Source organism: Uranotaenia lowii, chromosome 1 (genome assembly GCF_029784155.1).
Source record: "Uranotaenia lowii strain MFRU-FL chromosome 1, ASM2978415v1, whole genome shotgun sequence".
Lineage (NCBI taxonomy): Eukaryota > Metazoa > Arthropoda > Insecta > Diptera > Culicidae > Uranotaenia > Uranotaenia lowii.
The window spans coordinates 179,613,295-179,637,354 of NC_073691.1; the positions used below are offsets into that span (position 1 = coordinate 179,613,295).

The 24,060-nt window shown below is 36.6% G+C and overlaps 1 protein-coding gene and 1 long non-coding RNA gene across 2 annotated transcripts in view; one reads left to right on the forward strand and one right to left on the reverse strand.

Annotated features, from left to right (window-relative positions):
• Positions 1-24,003, forward strand: part of LOC129738653 (growth hormone secretagogue receptor type 1) — a 178,459-nt gene extending 154,456 nt beyond the window's left edge. Inside the window, exons 4-5 of the mRNA XM_055729911.1 lie at positions 22,273-22,949; positions 23,048-24,003. Of these exons, the coding sequence (XP_055585886.1) occupies positions 22,273-22,949; positions 23,048-23,565 (1,195 nt within the window). The 3' untranslated portion in view covers positions 23,566-24,003. The remainder of the gene's footprint in view (positions 1-22,272; positions 22,950-23,047) is intronic.
• LOC129738711 (uncharacterized) lies at positions 8,576-9,998 on the reverse strand. Its single transcript, XR_008735612.1, has 4 exons — positions 9,763-9,998; positions 9,515-9,708; positions 9,249-9,453; positions 8,576-8,948 (listed from the first exon to the last, which is right to left on the reverse strand). It is a non-coding gene; the product is annotated as an uncharacterized LOC129738711 (long non-coding RNA).
• Positions 24,004-24,060: the final 57 nt, after the last annotated feature.

Below are 24,060 nucleotides of genomic sequence, written 5' to 3' on the forward strand. Positions count from 1 at the left end.
AGGCCAAACCGTACATCAATGAGTTTCGCTCAACCGATTCGTAAAATTGAATCCAACTTTTGTGAAACCAAAAATGGGGCATGGTTTTAACAAATAATGAGGTTTATTGACATGCCACTAGCAATTTTTCTTGAAGCACTCATATCTTGATAAGTTATAATTTTGATAGGTTTTGTTCTGTCCAATATCAAACTATGCTATCTGAATGAGATATAAACTTGAAAGGAGCATATCTAAAATTGATATAATTTAGCTATGATCGCATAGATTTTTTGATATAATTTGAGATATTTTAACATCCTACGAGTACTGAATAATAACTCATTTAGATAGGAAAAAAATTAGTATCAAAATATCTCATCTTGATATAATTTAGCTTTTCCCTCCTGATCGGGTACCTTATAAATGTTGAGAACAACACTTTAATTTTATAATATTATTTGCAAATACGGCGCTTTGGTACTAAGCAATTTATAACATAATTTCATAGTCAAGACGACTTTAAAAAAAAAAAATATATAAAATTCAGTCGTTGACGTTTTGTTGGTTTTCAAAATTAAAAGCAACAACATAATATGGGATTAAAAGCAACATTTCTAATCGATTTTCTGGCTATTTGAAATCAGTAAAATATGCTTAGTTAGCTAAGCATAGAATACATTAATAGAAAAATCGATATTTGTTTTAACTCTCAAGGGCTGAAATTTTTACAAAAAAAAAGGTCAAAACTCAGATTTTTTAAGTTTTTTTTTGTGTTTTCTCGGCTGTTGACATACAAAAAAAACATATGTTGAACTGTAATATGATCACAGTCATCAAATTTCATGCGGTCCCTTTTTCAGAATATGTTGTGTATGAGTGAAGGATATCTAAATTTGGAAATATTAATAAAGATCATATATTCTAACAAATATGCATCTCTACATTCAGAATTAAAACCTACTTTTTTATATCAACTAAATGAAAAAAAATAGAATCCGTGATGTCAGTGATAAGCTGTCCTTTGTTTCAACTTTTATTTAAATCTCTTTTCAAACGATCTTTTTTTAAACGTCCTTGGTCCTTGAAATCCCTTCTCTGTTGCAAACTACTCATTGGTAGTACAATTTTCTGCCGAATTTTTGACAGTAATAGTCACTTAGAGACTGTAAAAGATCCGGAACAACCGTAGAGAAAACTAATTTACGAAACCAATCTTAACATTCCCGATTTCACAAAAACCACTTCAAAATGATGTACTAGGCTGTGAATGATCAATTAACAGTCTAAACTAGCCATTTTAATAAAATTGAGCAGTGTTTTTTCCAAGGGTTTCACGAATTTCTTTTAAAGGGCATTTTTGAACGTACTCAAAAATCGTTAAAAAAAATCCAGCTATGATAATTAAAGTACAATTCATTTCTGATGCATGTGTCTAAAATCTCATAAGATAATAATCAAAACATTAGAAGTAAGGCCGCTTAACAAAAGAAGTGATTTTACAATTACTCCAAGTGGTAGTACAAAAATATTGGATCAATCTTAATATTCAATGGCACATTGTTATTTCTGTCACATTCTTTTTTCTATTTAGAATTCTATAAATCTTCTGGAAATGCTCTTAATAGAATAAGTGAATTTATCGGACATAAGATAGGCTGGTATGAATCATATCCTACTTTTTGGTGCAACGATCATGTTTCCTACTTCAGAAATTTCCCACAGGGAATTTCAAACATCACGCGAGTCGAGGTAAAATTTGAAAAAGATCTGTGAGCCGGTGCAAATAAAACCGGCTTTCCTTCTTCTGAAAAAGAAAATCTTTAAAATGCATAAAAAATCATCAAAACGTCTTTTCTAAATTGAAATAAAAAAGTTTAACCGTTAGGATAGAAGCTACAAACCGCCGCTTTCATTTGAAAGGGAAAATTTTAATATTTCTTTATTATTTTTTATTTGGTTCATAAATGCTTTTCATATGTGGTCGATTCAAGCCGGTTGCAAAAGCTGGGATGCCATGCGTTTTAATTGGAATGGGTTTTTGTTGGTAACAATCTTTTTTTTAATTTTTATATTTTAAAATTAAATTTGTTTGGAAGATTAAGAAACTATTTTCTTCATTTATATTAAAACTCTACATAGCTACCTATAAATTTCAACTTCGTTTTTAAGGTTGCCGCTACAAGTAAAAGCAAAGCATAGCTCGAATGCTATAAATAAAATTATAAAACTTTTTTCTGCAAAATTGACAAAAAAACTTTCGGTAATTTAAAGATACTTAATTTGTAAAATTAGGCCAGGTGGATCCTTATAATTTTAATTCTGAATTTTAGTGTTTCCCAGCTCAGTTGTCTTTGCGGTACTTTTTGTGTTAATATTTATAATAATCAAATATTTAGCTTTTCAGATTTTGCTATATTTTTTTATAGTTTCTTGTAATGTCCAGAAGATTTGAGTTGTTTTTTTACGGCAAGCACATTAAGGCATTGGGTTTTTTTTTAAGAATTTTGAGCTTGGGCATTTCAATGTTTGCGGTTCTTTTCCATGATTGCAAAACTTTGCTTCAACGTTTTTAAGAGATTTAAAAGTACATTACTGTAGGAAATACAATTTCATAACTTGCATGTCTTAAATCCTCTGAACACGAGCGAGACTCATCAACATATTTGGTCATAACAACTTTTTGCTCATTCTGTAAAACTTTTATTAAACTAAGACATAAATATTATAATCAGATTCTTACAAGTCTTGATAATGCATTCTTCAGAAAGATGTTTTAAAATCAAAACTTTCATTCACAATCAACGTTAACGTTTCACACTGAGATTCAAAAAGGAAGAAACTCACTCGATAAAATATTAACTGAACGAGATTTCGCAAACTTTGCTCAAGATATAAAAAAAATCAAATTCTTATATCAACCTGATTGTACTGAGCTTTTAATAGTATGTTCTCTATAAAAATCTTGCAAAAAAGTATAACTGGCCTTTAACATTCATCAAGTATAACTGACAGTTTTGAAAATGTCGTGGTATGTTTAGCTTTTTCTGAACTATAAATCTTGTTTCATTGTTCAAGAGCTTGCACAAATATTATTCCATGGCATCTCTGCCTTCCAAAAAGTAGTTTTCTGCTCGTGATTCTCAGTCTGAGAAAGCGTTGACATTCAAGACAAGAACCGGGTTGTGATACTCACGATGAGATTACCTAGCATCACACTGAGATTCAAAAAGGGAAAATCTCACTCAAAAAAATCTCAATCTCATGAGATTTCGCAACCTTGGTTCTTAGTAGGTTTGTACTATACTTTCTTCTCTATTATTTTTTTGAAGAATATTTTTGTGAACTTTGGATTTTCTTAATTGAAACCTTCGATGCAAAAAGGGGTATATTTTCATAAAAGCAAATTTCGAGAAAACCCGCTTCTTAGTTGTTGTGTTTAGTCATTTTCCATACGTTTTTCAAAAATTTGTATTTTTCTTGTGAACATAAAGTTATGTAAACAAATTTCTGAAAATCTGAAGAAATCACCAAATATGATTTGAAACATTAAAAATTGTTCTATATTAAGAACTCAAATCGATCATTTTCGCACTTATAGACCTTTGGTTCTGAGTGCCTCAATGGTTAAAAAAAATCACATATTGAGTTTATTGTTGATTTCTCAAATATTTTGAAATATTAACTCCTGAAGCCTCCTCGTAATATTCTCAATCAAGTTTCTTCAAGTAATCTATTAACATATGATTCCTGATAGGTGTGATCCTTATCGAGTGTTCTTTACAATTTTTTTTGTGTTTTCAAAACTCTTAAAACTTGATGATGATGATGAAAGAATATTCTATAGAAAACAAATTTGAGATTTATTCGATTGAAATATTGAAACACGTTCACTTATCATAAAAGCTACAAGTGTTTCGTACTAACTCCAAATATCATTTGGTCGTTTTCAATTTAATAGAAAACCCATTTTCGATAGTCTTTCTTAGACTGAAATAAAAAAAAAATGTCGACAATCGGTATGAAATCGGCATGTTTTGCCAAAATTCGGTATCCGGTATATACAGATTCTTGGTCGAAAATTTGCTTAAAAATCGGTATAAATACCGATAAATCAGTACATGTGGCAATGTGGCATTGCTGTTTGGAATGGTAATGATCGAAATTTCACAACTGCTTCACAAATTGCAAAAATTCTCAAATTTTCTCTCCCTGAGCACTGGTTTCTCTAATTTTAACTCAAATTTTCTCATTTTCCCCCAGAATTTGCCACCAGTTACCACAATTTACCAAGGGATTGAAATCAAGAGAGAGTTCTTGGTAATGATCAAAATTCCACAACTGCTTCACAAATTGCAACAATTAGCACATTTCAACTCTCTCTGAGCACTGGTTTCTCTCATTTGAACTCAAATCTTCTAATTGCCTCTAACAAATTGCCACAAATTATCACAAATTCAATCATTGGCTGCACAATTTGTGTGATTATTGACGAATTTTCTCCCTTCATTTCAGTTCCCCGCAATTTACCACATTTTGTGTGATGATTGACGTATCCTCTCCCTTTATCTCAGTCCCCCGTCCAGAGAACCATGGAGAGAATGCATTCTCTCAGTGACATCAAATTTAACGCTCATTACATTCTTAAAGAAAGGTATTACAATTATTATCTATTTTATTCTCTATTCTATTTTGTTTATTTAGAGAGGATTTTAACCAACATGGTCATTCTTCCTACAATTATTATCATTTTGAATTGAACACCCGGTGCTATCAAATGCCATACTGTGCCAATGGAACAAACTTTTACTTCGCACATTTTTTTTTCAGAAATCAGTTTTTTTTTCTATGATGCGTTTACGTTTCTATAAAATAATCTTGAATTTTGTTTCTAAGAGTTTTCGAGTTCATATTTGAGGGAAAAACACTTTCAGTTACATTTTCATGAAAAGATTATAAATGGAAAATTTTTGCATCCTTGAACTTGTTAAACTTGATCAAAGTACTAAGGAGAAAACAAATATCAGCCCCCACCAGACCATCGAAAGTGCTCAGCTCACATGCGATAGGGTTCATTACCGTGTAGGACAACGTTCAGGGCGCCGAGTCGATGATGGGAGCCACTTAACGTCCTACCGGGAGGAAATAATTGAATTTTTCTGTTCTGTCATTTAATCCGGTCGTCAGTAACCTCCACCCCTCCCGCCGGTTTTCTTACTTTCCTATTTCTTTTTATTATATAAAATGTTTCTTTCTCTGACTTTTGCCAATTTCTTCAACCGCATCCCCCATGCTGCAATCGGTCATCGATTTATTCTACTTTTATGCGCCGCCCATTAAACTACTGCTGCAACAATCCTTGACATTAAGTCCTTGCTCAGAAAAGAAAAAAGAAACAAAGAGACTTGATTCACACTGCCAATGACCCTGGCGACATTGAATGATCGGATAGAGGGAAAGATTCCGGCTGATCAATTACTAAACAACATCGGCAAACATTTTTTAGCCACAAATACCACGTATACATTGTAGGACCTAGTTTCAATGTTCCAATATCATGTTTATGTTTAAATGTTTTAATATAAGAGAAACAGTCATTGTTAAAGTTATAGTATAACCTTGAAGAATTTCAACGCCTGTGACGCATGTATTTTAGTTGATAAGAATAAATCAAAAGATAGAATAAAATTATGTTCCTTTACGAAACGATTAGCATGAATCCAATGAGAAATATCCCAGCACGATACTCTTGAGCTTTACACATTAAGATTTTCATTCGATTTTCGGCAAAAAATTTTGCTGGAAACATTCAGCAATTCAAATTATTGCTGGAAACCAGCTAACATGTTTCTTGATTAGTAATGCTGACTTTATCGAACTTTCGGTAATTTTTGGCGAATATTCTGTGAAAATTGACCGAATATTCGGTAATGACAACGGCAATATTACCCTTTTGACAGTTGAATCGGTGAATATTACGGTATTTCAGTTATAACAATCGAGCTCCAGTTGTTGTAAATTGGTCAGTAAAAACTTTTTTCACTTTGCATAATTACAGTCACTAATTGATTTACGTACTTTGCATGTTGAAAAGCTTGGACAAAACATATTTATGACCAATAAATCGCTTTATCCTCACGTTCTTGATCGATTTTCATAATAAAATTGCCCTAAAAAACGGTAAGTAATTTTTGTCTATCTGCTAGATTTAAAATTATTTTATCAAAATCAAAAAACTTCTTGGTTCAAAGTTCATGGCTATACTCGTTACAACAACAAAGTTGGCGCGTTTCTGTTTGATGTATTTTCCCAAATAAAATAAAAACTATTTAATCCTCCCCGAATCGTAAACATTCCCGAGCGACTGTGACTCTTGAGAGCGGCGGCGGCGGCATAATCCGACTCAAACCAAAACCTAGGAAGGAGCAGTTTATTCTATGTGACACATATTTTCACGACTACCAGTCACAGTTGTCGTCGTCAGTGAGCTGCTTCAAGTGTGGCAGAGATTATAAAATAAGTGACATCAGAGCGATAGATAAAAAGAACATTCCCCATCGCAAGACTTCTGCTTTGTTTTGTTTCGCTCGCTGGGGCGGCTTTAGGAAAAAGTGAACCGAAAATCGCCCGCTCCAACAACCATCTGCTGCCTGGCGGGTGGGTGAATGATTGAAGTCTAAGATTTCAAACGGTCCCAAGTGGTAGTTCTTGCTGTTGAATTCATCAAAAGACTTCACCCAGCTTACGGTGCAAATCACAATAAAATAAACCACCTGTTTGCCAATGGTTCTCTGCGACATTCCGAAAATTAATCCAAGATATCCTACAGTTAATGAATGTTACAACCAAAGACATCAAATGGTTGGTGTTTTTACAATTGTGTTGTGCAATGTGCTTCTCAGGCGTCGTGGGGAGAGGCTTTCCCGGGATTTTCCGAAGAATTTACTATATTGGCACCAGTCCTAGGGAGCAGCTCAATTCAACCGAAAATTTTCATAACGAATAGATAAGCATGAACGAATACACCCATATAGGATATCTTAATGTTTTAATAATGTTATATAGTGGTTAACATTACCTGATTCGGCCTTCGGTAAAAAAAAAACAGATAAGCTCGGGAAGCGCAGATTTTTAAACTGCTGCTTCGAAAAGTTTGTTCCTGTTTCAGCCTCCGGTAGAACGACGGATTGGCACAGAGAGCGCAGATTTTTAAGGCTACTGCTACGCAAATAAATTGTTTCTGATTTGACCTCCGGTATAAAAAGACGGATTGGTATACAGAGCGCAGATTTGTAAGGCTGTTCCTATAAAAAAAAGTCTTATTCGGCCTCTTGTAGCAAGGCGAATTGACACAGAAAGCATAGATTTTTAAAACTTCTGCTACGAAAAAAAAAAACGGATTCCCCGGCCTCCGGTGGGAAAACGGATTGGCACAAGGAGCGTAGATTTTTAAGGCAGCTGCTACTGTTTGTTAGTTTCTGATTCGGCCTCCGGTAGAAAGATGGATAGGCACAGGGAGCACAAATTTTTAAGGCTGCTGCTACGAAAATAAATTGATTCTGATTCAGCCTCCGTTAGAAAGACGGATTGGCATAGAGAACGCATATTGTCAAGGCTGCTGTTTCGAAAAGTTTGTTTCTGATTCGGTCTCCGGCAGAAAGACGGATTGGCACAGGGAGCGCAGATTTTTAAGCCTGCTGCTTCGAAAAGTTTGTTTCTGATTCAGCCTCCGGTAAAAAGACGGATTGGCATAGAGAGCGCAAATTTTTAAGGCTGCTGCTATGAAAAAAAAATTGTTTTTAATTCGACATCCGGGAGAAGGATGGATTGGCACAAGGAGCGCAAATTTTTAAAGGCTACTACTACGAAAAAGTTGTTTCTAATTCGGCCCCTAGAAGAAAGACGGATTGGCACAGGGAGCGTAGATTTTTAAGGCTGCTGCTTCTAAAAGTTTGTTTCTGATTCAGCCTCCGGTAAAAAGACGGATTGGCATAGAAAGCGCAAATTTTTGAGGCTGCTGCTATGAAAAATTAAAAGTGTTTTTAATTCGACATCCGGAAGAAGGGGGATTGGCACAAGGAGCGCAAGTTTTGAAGGCTCCTGCTGCGAAAAAGTTGTTTCTGATTCGGCCACCGATGGGAAGACGGAATGGCACCAGGAGCATAGATTTTTATGACTGCTGCTACGAAAAGTTTATTTCTGATTCGGCCCGGTGAGATTTGTAAAGCCTTATTGGCTAAGAATGGAATGTTGAATTCAGATGAAGGATGTTTGAAGTATAATATTATATTTTAGAGAAAAATAAAAGTAAAAGATTCAATTGAGCATAGAGGAGAGAAGGAATGTAACGATGAGATGAAAGATATGCAAAAAATAAATAAAATTTCATAAAATAAATAAAATAATAGTTGTTTTCGGCAACACTGAAGATTGATAAAATCATGCTGAATCTACACGGTAAACAAAGTTACTCTGTTCTGTATAAAAATCCATACAGAATCGAGAAAAGTGTCTCCACTTAGTTTTATGTTTGGGCGCTTTACACAGAGCGTGAGCAAAAAGCTTCTACACATTCGAAAGCTTTCAGCCAGTTAGTCAATTCTGTATATTTTGACGTGGGGATGCCCATGCATTTTGGAAATTTCGCTGCAAAAGTAGAGTTGGAAGGAATTTATTAAAAAAAAAAATCTTATCAACATTTAACTTTTTATTCATTATTTTTATTCAACGTTCAAGGTAATAGTTGGAACGATTTAATCACAAATCAATAACTTTGCGGCGGTGTCTGCTAGTGACGGGCGATATTAAAAGGCTTCCTTTTCTTTGGTTGTCAGTTGCAGTTCCTTGGGGCCGATCGTTGCCGAAGATAATCATCTTTCAGGGCTTTTTTCTAAGACGACTCGGTCCTGTTCTGGAGCTCGTCAGTCTCCAGCTTCCGGTACGGATTTGCATCCGTTCGATGTAGCCACCTGTGTATGATAGTTAAAAAAAAATATGTGGTATACATGGAAAAAGGATTGAAATTGTAATATTTTTCATAACAAAGTAATCAGTTATGTAATCAATTTCAAAATCGTTAAATGATGTTAAAAACAAATCTAAGATAGTTTGACTCGAAATGAAATTAAACACTAGTCTCAAAACCTAAACCATAGAGGGTGCTGAACTGAAAACCAAAAATTAAGATTTTCAACCAAATAGGAAACATCATGCACAGAGCAGGATTAGAATGAGTTAATTCATGTAAAAATATGTCAAATAAAACAAACCTGTTTCATCATGCCAGTTGATATGTTTTGTTTTAGTCCCTCCTGAAAACTGTCTCCCATGATGATGGTTTCCGTCGCTGTAAGGGATTTTCTGCGGGATCCGTTCCCAAGTGCTTTAGTGATGGCTGCTCCGATTAGATGAGAAGCACATCTCTTTTGGTTCCCTTCTTCCTATTCGGAGACTTTCTGCGCTCATTGTGAGGTACTTAAATAAACAAATTTAGGTTAACCATTATAATTTCCCTATAGAAAATTTAGTTACTTACAATTTTTGAAAGAAAATTGAACGTACGGCTGCGGTCCGGAATATAAATAAAAACTCGGACCTCCCGATGCACTCTATCAACTTCACCGAGCCATCGCGCAACTGTCCATTTTTCAAGCTTTGAACACACTCGATGGCCTCTTCCGGGTGCGGTAAAGGTCGATTATATGGGAAACAACGGTGTGGACAATATTCCTGAAATAACATGTCAAACAATAAAGTAAATTGATAAATTATGAGAATACATACCTTTTGTAAGCTATTAATGATGATTTCGACGTAAAAAAGATGAAAAATTGAAATCATCGTGACACACTTTGCGTGTCTAAAAAATTGTTTTGCTTTGACATCCCCGCCCAAAGCTTTCCAACAACAGCAAACTTTTTATACAGAGCATGAATAATCGACATTTAGTTCGTTTATGTATATTGGCAACTCAAAACTACTCAGAATTGAATTGGGGAAATACAAATTTTGAGCAACAACTGATTAGTTATAGTGATGGTGTAATCGCAACACATTTTATGAATAAGTCAATTTTTCCGTGTAGTATGATGGTCTCCCATGCCAAATCACACGTTCAGCCATATTGAAAAAAGATTTGACTGCTGGCTGAAGTGTTTACGAAAAAGGGGGTCCAGGAATGCCAGGTATTTGAGATACAAAATCAAAGAAAAAGAGTTTATGTATGTCTGTGCATGTCGTAGACCAAAGATCAAAAGATTTCAAATCAAGTTGGGTTTTAGTTTATTTCCTTCATTACAATACACTCCGGACTTTTCGGATGTTCCGAAATACCATCATGTCACCATCTACCGCCCAGTTAAGCGGTTTTTCAACTTCAAACATGTGTAATAAAAAAACGAAGACAGATTTTTATTCACTTTCTTTTCCAATACATCTCAAAACTGCTCTTCTTTCAATAACAAAAATTAGTGGAATGCGAAAAATGTACGCTTTTCAAAATAATTAACTAAAGTTTGGGGTGCTCAATTGGCCCTATTACCGCCCACTCGACTTTTTCGGGTATCGATAGGGGAGAATGAGGATACTTGATCCCTGGGGATACTTGATTCCTTAGCTTTATCTAGAAACTGGAATGTCTTACAAAGATCAAATGTTCTAGAAAAATGTGCCAAAATGTGCAAAATAACAATGCTTGTAGTTTAAAATTTTTTAACAAAATAATTGTTTGAGTAATTGAACTTTGTTTGAAAAATTTCACAAAATGTAACTTGAAGATCTTTTTTCATCACTTTAAAATGTTCCTTACATGGGAAAATTATGAAAAAAATATTTGTTCCAATGTATCAATCGTTCGAGCGTAAAATGAACTTCATAATGCCATATTTTCAAAGTAATGGAAAACTCGCAACTTTTTTCAGAAAAAGTTTTCTAAAATGTTGATTATGGGTACAATTGATCCCCTAGAGTTGGGTACAATTGATCCCCCTTCCAAACGGCATATTCTTCTTCTGAATTGATCGTTTTGATTGTTGATTACGAAATTACTATTATTTATACAAAAGCTAATATTTATCAAACAATTGTCTGAGGAAAAGAGCAAAAATAATTAATTTTCCCTTAATTATAAAAAATAGCGCCTTTAAGTATGCAATATTATAAGCGTTGAGACAAAGTTATAGAATTTTCTTCTTATGTCTGCTATAAATTGTGAAATGAGAACAAACATGACCAAAATAGTCAATTAACATTCTATTTTGAGGTTTTTATTGATTTTTATACAAGGATTAGGGATTCCTGAATAAAAGATCAAGTCTCCTTCAATAGGGGATCAAGTCTCCCCTAACTTCAGAAAAATCGCATTTTTTTTACTCTCACGAAAATGCTTCTAGTTCATCAACGGGTTCAAGTATCGTTCTAATTTTTGGAGCATAGAAATTTGAAGTTACAAGCTGTCAGAAAATGTCAAAGACGGCGAGTTGCTAAATTTTTCCAAAAAGATATGGTGAAAATAAGAAAAGGGGATCAAGTATCCCCACTCTCCCCTACTGTTTTCTTAAGGAAAAACTATCTAACAACACGGAAACTGTTCTTTTGAGTATTTTCCATATAACGTGCTGTCAAAACCATATTTTGGATCTTGAGAGAATACATTTTGTGAAATTTTTTCCCACAAATTTTGGACAAATTATAACAAAGTGCGTTGACTGACAAAATGATGATTCCCGGCAAACAGCCTCAAGTAAGCGGTTAGTTTCAGCGATAAAACATCATTTTCTAACCTAATCGAACTAAATGCTTCTTACAAATTACATATTTGACACAATACATGCGTTAAAAACAAAGAAATTGTGCCTGACCGGTCATTAGGAACCCACACTTTTTTTATACACCAATTACCGCCCATCACTAAACGCTTCAAAAAACAACAACTATTGAAAAAACCGAAAATTTTCCGAAGCAAATCTATTCTACGAAAATAAAACTATCGTTTCAAGTCGATTTTAGGTCAAATAGGTACTATCTAGTAAACAAAACCCCTTTTTGCCCTAGGAGCACAGTAATGATTAGTTCGGTGTCGAATTCAATAAATTGACCGGAACCGAAAAACCAAATATTTTATTTCTGGCTATAGCTAGCATAATTAAGTGATGTTTTTTCAGTGAAATGGTCGAACGATGATGCCGACACAGAACACAGGTCTTATTTTAGGAGAAATCATCCCAGTTTTTTTAAAATACACTCAAAAGGGTGATTTTGGGTGGTAAATGGTGACTTGATGGTAACTGTGATAAACCGTGATAATAGGAAGGATTTTTTAAGGGTGCACCAAACAACCATAATCCTAAACCGGATGTAGCTTGTCCGATCGATAGCGTCAAGGTCGGACTCAGGGTGTTCACCATCGAAGCGGCAGTCGAGGCTACATCATGCACTACGACACTGCCACCGGTTCCCTCGTTCAAAAGGGCCAAAAACTCCATCTGGTTTTTCCCAAATGATACCCATCAGATCCGGATTACTCGATTGGATCGTCTGGATCAGCGATGGCAAATGATGGGAGTCCTCCTGAAGCAGCTGTTTCATCTCGATGAAGATCAGATGTTCCTGCAGGAAGGCCAGCCGCTTCTCGGACGATGGAATGTCATGTCTCGTCATGTTACCATCGGATTCAACGACTTTTTGCTGCTTCCATACAGCTCTTGGAAGAAAATAGTGTTGAATAAGCATAAATCTGTTATAAGTAATGGATAATTAGTGTTCACACTGCTACCGACAAAATTGGCACCGTCGTCTATTGGTTCAACGTCTTCCAGCTTTGCTTACCAGCCCGGAACTCAGCCGGAAGAATTTTTTCGCTTCTATTGAATCCAAAAATCATGGCAAAATCTTTATCTGACCAATATATTGATGATTTGCAAAACTCCGTGTTTTACAAAAATCAGAGCACCTGGCATCCCAGCCAGCCAACATCCAGCTGTCAAATTTCGGCTGCGTTTCGCTCCCACCGCCCGATTCCAACCCTCCTCGTCTACTTTTTGCCAAAGTGAGTCCACCATATCTAGATTCATCATGGATAAATTAAATGAAATTTCTTTTGGCGTATTTTTTTTTTTAATTCCGGATTTGGCTCTGGAACCGTTAGAATAAAAAAACAACTTTCGGGTTTCGAGTTATTCATACGTAGGTGTGCGTGAGAACGAGCGCAATGTTTACATGCAGCTGTCATTTTGTTCTCCCTTCTTGATTTCTTCATTCGGTTCTTCACATCCAGATTGCCTTTTTTCGTGTCCGGATTGCACTGATGATGATGCACAGCAGATAGTACGATTTTGCTTGGCTGAGAGGTTCAAAATCGCGGCAATAATCATTTTCCCGTTCATTATTTCAAGTGTTTTGCTTTCATCCAAAAACAGCTGTTGAATGTTTGACAACAACGTTGAGAGTATTGGTGAACTTCTCGCAAAACTGACTTTCTTCTCAGGGCGACTCCGTCCGTTTTTCCGTTCGAACCTGGGTTGCCTCCGGAGCAATAAATGAGCACGATGACAGCAGTTAGAGCGAACCTAGGTTGCCTCTAGTTTGCCTCCAGGTGAAAAAAAATACGGTATATGGTAACGTTTGTTATTTTGGCAAAACAAACAAAACAAAGTCAGTTATTGATCTATAGGGCTTTTGCACAGTGCATTAGTATATGTAAGCCGTTGGGCAAACAAATGTGACAGCCCCATGTGAAATGAATACAAATCGACGAATGGAAGATATTTTTCGAAGAATTTATGAAAACTATTTAAAAGTTTCTTGTGTACGACACATTTTTCAAAAGCTAGAACATTGTTTTTATTTGTTTGTGATTTTTTTCCGATTTCAAGTGAGGTTCTTTGACAAAAATTAAGATTTTGGACAGGGTATGAGCGTTTCTAGTGGAAGTAGGACTAAATTGCTGAAGTTTCTTAATCAATTTCATGACGAAAACTCTTAACTTGATCATTCTGGTTCAAAATGTTATAATATAGACCCGAATACGTGATCAAAAGATTTGGGGGAACCGTGTAATGTGCTTTACAATGATGGCTGGCTTGGTTTTTTTTATTTTATTTTGCTTGGTTCCGAACTGATATCCATCAAAGTATTCACAAAATTATTTCCACTTGCTAGCAGTTAATCGAAGTATACTTTGTGAATGTTTTGAGAGAAATTGAACCTTCATTTAAGGGAAAATTCTCATTTAAGTTGAATTTTGCTCTTTTCGCATTCAAAAATCTCTGATGTGTGCCCACTTCCCGGCAATGTTATTCAAACCGTGTGGAGCACATCTCTCAGATTTCCCCTTTTTTCCCCTCGTTTTGACAGATTTAAGCTTTTTTCCTTAGATTTAAGCTTTCGTCTCCTATGCTCTCAAGGCAAAAAAAGCTTAAGCCTAGTCCACACTCGGCAACATGAAATGCGATTTTTATTATGAGACGAACTTTGTTGTCTGTTGTTGTTGTTGGAAACCTGAGACGGTCTCAGTGTCTCCCGAAGAAAATGGGAGACGCTGAGACCGTCTCGAGACGAACCGTCTCCTAGTGTGGACAAGGCTTTAAATCTGAGGAAAAAAGCTTAAAAACGAGATTCACGAGCACATATTTAAAAGATGTTGGTCACACGATACATAGACAAATCGTGTAACGTTGCAGGGATCTGATTCTGAGCGAGTGAATCTCTGAATTGAGATTCGTTAGAATCGTAAAATCACGACAGCCCTGAGAAAAAAAGGTCTCACTAGGTTTGATAGGCATTTGTCCCGTCGGATTTTGATGTGGTTGGAAGTGCTTGGAAGTGCTTGGAATGCCACGAACACACTAACCGGTTGACTACGAGTTCGGTAATGAATTCTGCCGACTAGTTATTTACCGAACTTTCTCAGTATTTTCGGTAAAAATTACCGGTTGTTTGGTAAATATCAGTTATTCGATTTTTATTACCGGTTTTTTGGAGAAAAAAAATTGAGCAATCGGTATACAATTACGGAACACTCGGTGATTGAAAACGAAAAATTTATACCTAACTATTTAAAAGTTTGTTCGGTAAATATGGTGGTGTTTCGGTAATAACTATTGAACACCATTAACTTTTGTAGATCGTGCAGTGCCACTTCATTAATGCAAAAAAGCAATTTTCAGTTTGCTTAATAACAGTTACTCGGTCGTAAAAGAAATCAACGAACTGATTAACGTTTTCCGCATGTTGAAAATTCGGTAAAAAACTAACGGTTTCTGAGATTTCCGTTTATTGTGGAGCGAACATAATTTCACTTAATAAATTACATATTCAAGGTATAGAATCCGCTACAATATACACACTCACTATAGTAATTTTGAATGGCCTCGCTACAATCACTGACTAGCACATTGTGTTTCGACTATAAAAGAGAAAAGTTTTGCTGCTGAGATAACGCCTGAAAAGGTGGTCTAATTGAACCAATAAACAGATCATCATTTTACCTAAAGATACGATCCCCAATAACCGGCAGCCAAATAACAACAGTAAAGAAGGAGGCGCAAAAAACCATTTCTAACAGAAGCACTATTCTTCCGAAAGGTTTAGTTGATAGCGCTTCGTTGGAATCTTCTAACCATCAGCTACTAGTTGTCAACATTTTCCGGCAAAAGAAAAAAAAATGTGGGGTGGCCAACTAACAGACTGTCCCACATTTGTCTCAACAATATGCTGCCTAAATTGGAAGATACAACCCAACCGGAGGCTGCCTGACCGAGATATGTAGTTCGCAATATAGACTCAGTAGTGATAGCAGATAGACGGGTAATAGTTTTTATCTCTCTTGGAAATGACAAAAGCCAACCCAAATTCTGTTTCAACTGGGGGCCCAGCTGAAAAAGACTGTCGAAGGAGCCGTTCCGATTTCCCCCCAAATGAATGCTGATAAATTGTTACCCACTTTGAATGATTCACTGTTGCATATTCCGGATAGTTATTGAGCGTCCTGAAAAAACTCTACCCACAGGTCACAGCTTGTCTTGTATAAATCAACTATCAACGACACAGAAATTTCACATTCAATTACCTATATACAAATCCTAGATAAAATATCTGTGACGCAAATTCTAATATGACGGTTGACAAATTGTTTCAAAACCATTAAATCACAATTATAGTTAGGGGCCTAGGATTTTTTTTATTATTCTCTTTGCGAAAACGTTCATGTCATGCCATGTCATGAAGACTTTCATATTCCTAAAACCGAATATGTTTTTAAACCTTTACAACACTGGCTGAACATTAATGCTCATAACAATCAAAAATCTGTCATTCGTTTCATATCTTTGAAGTTGATAACACAAATGCTCATGGCCGATTTGTTGAAGCTTATCTATGGAGCTAAAATATCGCCTAAAGGTATGCCAAAGTTCACGTGCAACAACTTGCAACGTTGCGCAACTTTCCGTCATCATGTATCTGGGATAGTGGGACAATGTAGGGTAAGTATTCTAATAAATAACTGTATTGTGCCAAGCCTCTTTTGATATTCACCTTATTTTAAACTGCTTTCTTTTTCGATTACTGTAGTATAATAAGACTAGTCTACTAGACCCATTCAATAATAATGTAACATTGTTCTCTCTTTCTTCTCTCTGTAGAAACATAAAAACATGCACCCTGTAGATAGAGACTCACCCATGAATGCACTTCTTTTCAGCAACTTATCTTTCATACTTTCTGTGTAGTTTGAAATGTCGGGAGATGTATAGCTATTTAGTTCATGATTGATCCTATTAATACACCATTCGCACAGGTTAGTAAAAGTCTTATTTGCGTTACAAGCATTCTTATTTTAAAAAAACACCACCTTGAACATATGTACAAAATTTTTTTTTTTGAAATTCAGCATTTCTGGCTTCGGTTTCTTGATAATAATATTTTTTTAAATATGTTGTATTTTTCATCCAACGAACGATCTAGGCTATGTTTTAACAAGAACGACTAAACACAGTAATTTGCTGAGCTCTTCTAGTCTCCTATAAAACTTAAACTTGGTATATCAGGTATATCATCGCTCAAAACATGAACGATTATATTGGCAAGCCAACTAAAATTTATGTCATTAGACGAGGTACTTAGGATGCTTCTGTAGAACGGCTTGATTATTCACAAATTCAAGCGTGTTGCTCTCAACAGCTTGAAATTGGAGGGCGAGTTGAGAGAACAGTCTGTGTAATTAATGAGGAAACAAGTGAGCTGAGAGGACAGCTTGAAATCGAAAGGCGACTTGAGAGAACAGCCTGAGTTATTGATGCGAGATCAAGCAAGTTGAGAGGACATCATGAACTCAAAAGGCTAGTTGAGAGGACAGCCTGAGTTATTGATAAGAAATCAAGCTAAGTGAGAGGACAGCATGAAATTAAAAGGCTAGTTGAGAGGACAGCGTGAGTTATTGATGAGAAATCAAGCGAGTCGAGAAGACAGCATGACATCAAAATGTGAATTGAGAGAACAGCCTAAGTAATTGATGAGAAATCAAGCGAGTTTAGAGGACAGCTTGAAATCGAAAGGCGACTTGAGAGAACAGCCGAAGTTATTGATGAGAAATCAAGCGAGTTGAGAGGACAGCTTGAAGTCAAAAGGCGAGTTGAGAGGACAGCCTAAGTTATTGATGAGAAATCAAGCGCGTTGAGAGGACTGCTTAAAATCAAAAGGCGAGTTGAGAGAACAGCCTGAGTTATTGATGAAAAACAATCGAGTTAAGAGGACCGCTTGAAATCAAAAGGCGAGTTGAGAGAACAGCCCGAATAATTAAAGAGGGAATAAGCGAGTTGAGAGGACAGCTTGAAATCGAAAGGCGAGTTAAGAGAACAGCCTGAGTTATTGATGGAAAAACAATTGAGTTGAGAGGACAGCTTGAAATCAAAAGGCGAGTTTAGAGGACAGCCTGAGTAATTTATGAAAAATCAAGCGAGTCGAGAGGACAGCTTGAAATCGAAAGGTGAGTTGAGAGAACAGCCCGAATAGTTAAAGAGGAAATAAGTGAGTTGAGAGGACAGCTTGAAATTAAAAGGCGAGTTAAGAGAACAGCCTGAGTTATTGATGGAAAAACAATTGAGTTGAGAGGACAGCTTGAAATCAAAAGGCGAGTTTAGAGGACAGCCTGAGTAATTGATGAAAAATCAAGCGAGTCGAGAGGACAGCTTGAAATCGAAAGGTGAGTTAAGAGGACAACCTGAGTTATTGATGAAAAATCAAGCGAGTTGAGAGGACAGCTTGAAATCGAAAGGCGAGTTGAGAGAACAGCCCGAATAATAAAAGAGGATATAAGCGAGTTGAGAGAACAGCATGGGTTATTGATGAAAAAACAATTGAGTTGAGAGGACAGCTTGAATTCAAAAGGCGAGTTAAGAGAACAGCCTGAGTTATTGATGGAAAAACAATTGAGTTGAGAGGACAGCTTGAAATCAAAAGGCGAGTTTAGAGGACAGCCTGAGTTATTGATGAAAAAACAATCGAGTTGAGAGGACAGCTTGAAATCAAAATCCGAGTTTAGAGGACAGCCTGAGTTATTGATGAAAAATCAAGCGAGTTGAGAGGACAGCCTGGAATCAAAAGGCGAGTTGAGAGAACAGCCCGAATAATAAAAGAGGATATAAGCGAGTTGAAAGAACAGCATGGGTTATTGATGAAAAAACAATTGAGTTGAGAGGACAGTTTGAAATCAGAAGGCGAGTTGAGAGAACAGCCTGAGTTATTGATGAAAAAACAATTGAGTTGAGAGGACAGCTTGAAATCAAAAGGCGAGTTGAGAGGACAGCCTGAGTTATTGATGAAGAATCAAGCGAGTTGAGAGGACAGCTTGAAATCGAAAGGCGAGTTGAGAGAACGGCATGATTTATTGATGAAAAGCAATCGAGTTGAGAGGACAGCTTGAAATCAAAATGCGAGTTTAGAGGACAGCCTGAGTCATTGATGAAAATCATTCGAGCTAAGAGGACAGCTTGAAATCGAAAGGCGACTTGACTTGAGAGGACAGCCTGTGTTATTGATGAGAAATCAAGCGAGTTGAGAGAACAGCTTGAAATCAAAAGGCAAGTTGAGAGGACAGCCTGAGTTATTGATGAAAAAAACAATTGAATTTAGAGGACATTTTGAAATCAAAAAACGAGTTAAGGGAACAGCCTGATTTATTGATGAAAAACAATCGAGTTGAGAGGAAAGCTTGAAATCAAAAGACGAGTTGAGAGGACAGCCTGAGTTATTGATGAGAAATCAAGCGAGTTGAGAGGACAGCTTAAAATCAAAAGGCGAGTTGAGAGTACAGCATGAGTTATTGATGAAAAACAATCGAGTTAAGATGACCGCTTGAATTCAAAAGGCGAGTTGAGAGAACAGCCCGAATAATTAAAGAGGAAATAAGCGAGTTGAGAGAACAGCCTGATTTATTGATGAAAAACAATCAAGTTGAGAGGACAGCTTGAAATCAGAAGGCGAGTTGAGAGGACAGCCTGAGTTATTGATGAGAAATCAAGCGAGTTGAGAGGACAGCTTGAAATCGAAAGGCGAGTTGAGAGAACAGCCTGAGTTATTGATGAAAATCATTCGAGTTAAGAGGACAGCTTTAAATCGAAAGGCGAATTGAGAGAACATCCCGAATATTTAAGGAGGAAATAAGCGAGTTGAGAGGACAATTTGAAATCAAAAGGCGAGTTGAGAGAACAGCCTGAGTTATTGATGAAAAAACAATTGAGTTTAGAAGACAGTTTGAAATCAAAAGGCGAGTTAAGAGAACAGCCTGAGTTATTGATGAAAAAACAATTGAGTTGAGAGGACAGCTTGAAATCAGAAGGCGAGTTGAGAGGACAGCCTGAGTTATTGATGAAGAATCAAGCGAGTTGAGAGGACAGCTTGAAATCGAAAGGCGAGTTGAGAGTACAGTCTGATTTATTGATGAAAAACAATCGAGTTGAGAGGAAAGCTTGAAATCAAAAGACGAGTTGAGAGGACAGCCTGAGTTATTGATGAGAAATCAAGCGAGTTGAGAGGACAGCTTAAAATCAAAAGGCGAGTTGAGAGAACAGCGTGAGTTATTGATGAAAAACAATCGAGTTAAGATGACCGCTTGAATTCAAAAAACAAGTTAAGGGAACAGCCTGATTTATTGATGAAAAACAATCGAGTTGAGAGGAAAGCTTGAAATCAAAAGACGAGTTGAGAGGACAGCCTGAGTTATTGATGAGAAATCAAGCGAGTTGAGAGGACAGCTTAAAATCAAAAGGCGAGTTGAGAGAACAGCATGAGTTATTGATGAAAAACAATCGAGTTAAGATGACCGCTTGAATTCAAAAGGCGAGTTGAGAGAACAGCCCAAATAATTAAAGAGGAAATAAGCGAGTTGAGAGAACAGCCTGAGTTATTGATGAAAAACAATCGAGTTAAGAGGACAGCTTGAAATCAAAAGGCGAGTTGAGAGAACAGCCCAAATAATTAAAGAGGAAATAAGCGAGTTGAGAGGACATCTTGAAATCAAAAGGCGAGTTGAGAGAACAGCCTGAGTAACTGATGAAAAAACAAGCTAGTTCGGAAAACAGCTTGAATTCGAAAAATGAGTCTAGAGAACAGCCTGAGTTATTGACGAGAAATCAAGTGAGTCGAGAAGACTGCTTGAAATTAAAAGGCTAGTTGAGAGGACAATCTGAGTAATTAATGAGGAAACAAGCGAGTTGAGATGACAGCTTAAAATCGATAGGCGAGTTGAGAGAACAGCCTGAGTTATTGGTGAGAAATCAAGCGAGTTAAGATGACAGCTTGAAAATTATAGACGAGTAGAGAGGACAGCCTGAGATACTGATAGGAATTCCAAGCAAATTTGTAGAAAAGCTTGAAATTTAAAGGCAAATCGAGAGGATAGCCTGATTTACTCATCAAAATGAAAATCAATAATTGTATGGTTTTCGGTGATTGGCTTGTGTTTGTTTTTGTCAACAGGATAAAATTTAAAAAATATATTATAAGTTTAAATAAATTTCGATGATGAACACAAATTTAAAATTCGTTCAGTATTATTTTTTATTCCACAAAATTGTTATCTAGGTAGCTTTGGTAAAAATTGGTGCATGATGTTATTGGATACCTGTAATGACAATAAAGGCAGGGTGGAATATTTACAGAATTTATAAAACTTTGATATCGAGTTGTTTTTAAATGCCTATTCCCATTCCCTTAAATTTTTCCGAAGTGTTCGTTTAATCTCAATGCAATTACTCTGCTGCTCTGACTAAGAGAAGGTCAAATTCGGTATTTGGAAGCTATTCGAAGTTTTGAATATTTCCAGAAGTAGGTACTGAAGTTCTATCCTGGCAGGAATGAAGTTCCTTTGTTAGCATTTCGCAATGTTCAAAAAACGATGGGTGGTGAAAGTTTCAATTGATTACATTTGAAATGCTTCGTTTTGAGTGAAACTTGTGAAGAAAATCTGATCCTAATCGAAAACTAGAGTTTACGATTTTTGGAATTATAATTCATATGAAACCAGACACATAATTAAACTCTTGTATTACCTTTTCCTTCTAATAACAATGTGTTTTTATTTTCCCAAACAAAATCAGTCGCTCAATACAAAACAAGCACCAAACGAGGTAACATTGCCAAAAGAAAAAAAAAATCTCGTTTCAAGAGCATATAGTTCTTGTTGTCAATTTCATTATGCTACTTTTACTATACCCCAAAAAAAGAAAACTAGTTGAACTCTGTTTTGGTGCGATCTGGAAGTAAATCTTGGGTTTTTCATGTTCTGAGTGTTCTCAACTGTTGACAAACAAAATCGACAACAACAGCTGAGTTACTCAGCTAAGAGCCACTAGATGGTGCTGTTCTTGGCCAATTTCACATCTTTGCTCGGGGCCCGTTTTCTGGTTCTCTGTGATAGCTCATACATCTACACTTAAATATGTACGAAAAAAATACTTTATCAATGTGTTTATTTATCTTCAGCTCTTAGTTTCAAGAAATCCCGGGAATAGCGCTGCAGGAAGGGATAAAAAATAATCCTTAAATGACTAATCTTGTTGAATAATTGATTTTGGTCTCTTACTCTGCTGTGACATGTTACTAGGATGTTGTCGATGATTAATATCTATCGATTCTTATTTTTTATTCGGCCTACTCCACGCGATAGTTCAATTGACAAACTCAATACCGCATTCCAAATAAATAGCCGAAACGCTGAATTTCAAAAGCAAACCTTGTTGTTTTGGTTGGTTAATAATTTTTTCCTGAATTTTCTTTTATTCTATCACCCCATGTTAGCCCAATTTTGGTCATATCATCGTACGAATTCGTCGAGTACGTGGACGGCAGCATGGTTGCCTCGTGTCTGACTCCGGTGGAAACCTTCTGGCATCAGGGCTTCTTCGTGGGCAGCATTGTGCTGTTCTTCTTTCTACCGCTGTTGATCCTCGTAGTCCTGTACTCGGTAATAGCCAAGAACCTGATGGACAATCCGGGCATCATAATGCCCAACGCAAGTGGAAACCGGGGCAATGTGGTTAAATATCGAAAGCAGGTCATCTTTATGCTCGGAGCCGTAGTAGTCAGCTTTTTCTTTTTCCTGCTCCCGTTTCGGGCATTGACCCTATGGATCATCGTGATGCCCAGCGAGCAGATTGTGTCAATTGGAATCGAACGATTCTATATCATTTTATACTTTTGTCGTATCATGTTGTATATGAACTCGGCCATCAATCCAATACTGTACAACCTTATGTCCTCGAAGTTCCGGAATGGCTTTCTGCAGCTGCTGGGCTGTGGGAAAATCGTTCGATCGGACAGCCTATCGTCGGGAGTTCGCAAGGGAACATTCCACACGGCATCAACTAATTTGAGCTGTTCGAACGGTTCTAGTCAACGGAGACTGACGCGGGAGGAGAGCAGCGTCAGTGGAAGTATACGAGCAGTGCTAGATGTCTCGGATAAGTTCGGTGGTGGTGAGCCATTATTAATCCCTTGAATAATTTCAAAATTACAGAATAAGAAGGTTTCTTGGATATTTGAAATCCTGCTAATATTTCTCTTATTTTTCTAGGTAAGAGACGATCAGCATACCACCATCGGCACAGTAGTACGATATCGACCAGAACTGCTCATCAGGATCAGGAACATGGATCCGGTAACAGAGATAGTATTAACACACCTAAAGTCAACGTGACCCTCATGGAAACAACCCCGCTCAAGGCGGACAAAATCGAAGAAATAGACGAAACAGCTTCACTGCCAAACGGAAACGGTTTCATCAGACATAAGCACCTATCCCGCGGGTCTTCCATTTGTAATCCCGGGCATATTACTAACAATAACAACAACAAAAATAACAACAACAACACTACTAGCATAAGTTCCAATAGCTGTAACGATAAGACTAGTCATCGGGTGAACAACGGACAGGTGCCGATGGAATCGACCGTCCAACCCGTTCACCAAGTGGACAATAAATATCTAATTGTAAGAACCGCCCTTATGGTACTGAGACAACCAGAGGATTCGCCCAGCTGCCAAACCCGCACCGGAGCTGTTGAAGCCACCGGATCACCTCACTGCCAGTAACAACAACAATAAAAACAACAAGCACAATCCGGGTGGGTCCGTCAGTGGTAGGAGTAGCGACAGCAACAACAGCGAAACCCCTATCAACGTTTGTGATGACGAGCCGGATTTTGATGAGATTACCAAAATAAGGCAGTTTTACGGCTCCATGGAATGTGATATATAGAAATCTGATTACGTTGCCAGTTAGTGTGTGATCATGAACGGAATAAAGCTCTCGCCATGTAGCATAATGTTAGAACTGTAAGAATCATATTTTAACGAACCGATTCAAACTAACGATAGGCCTACATAAGTGAAACTTTCTCTCCGCTCTGTACAGTTGAAAAAAAATTCAATCAAGAGAGGGTAAAACAATCAAATTGCATGACATTTGATGGAGTAAAAAGAAACATAACGACAAAGATGTAATGCATAATATGCTGTTTATATTTACTGTATAAGAAGTGAAAGAAAAATTTCTGTAATAAAATGTGCAGTTGGCATTCAACACTA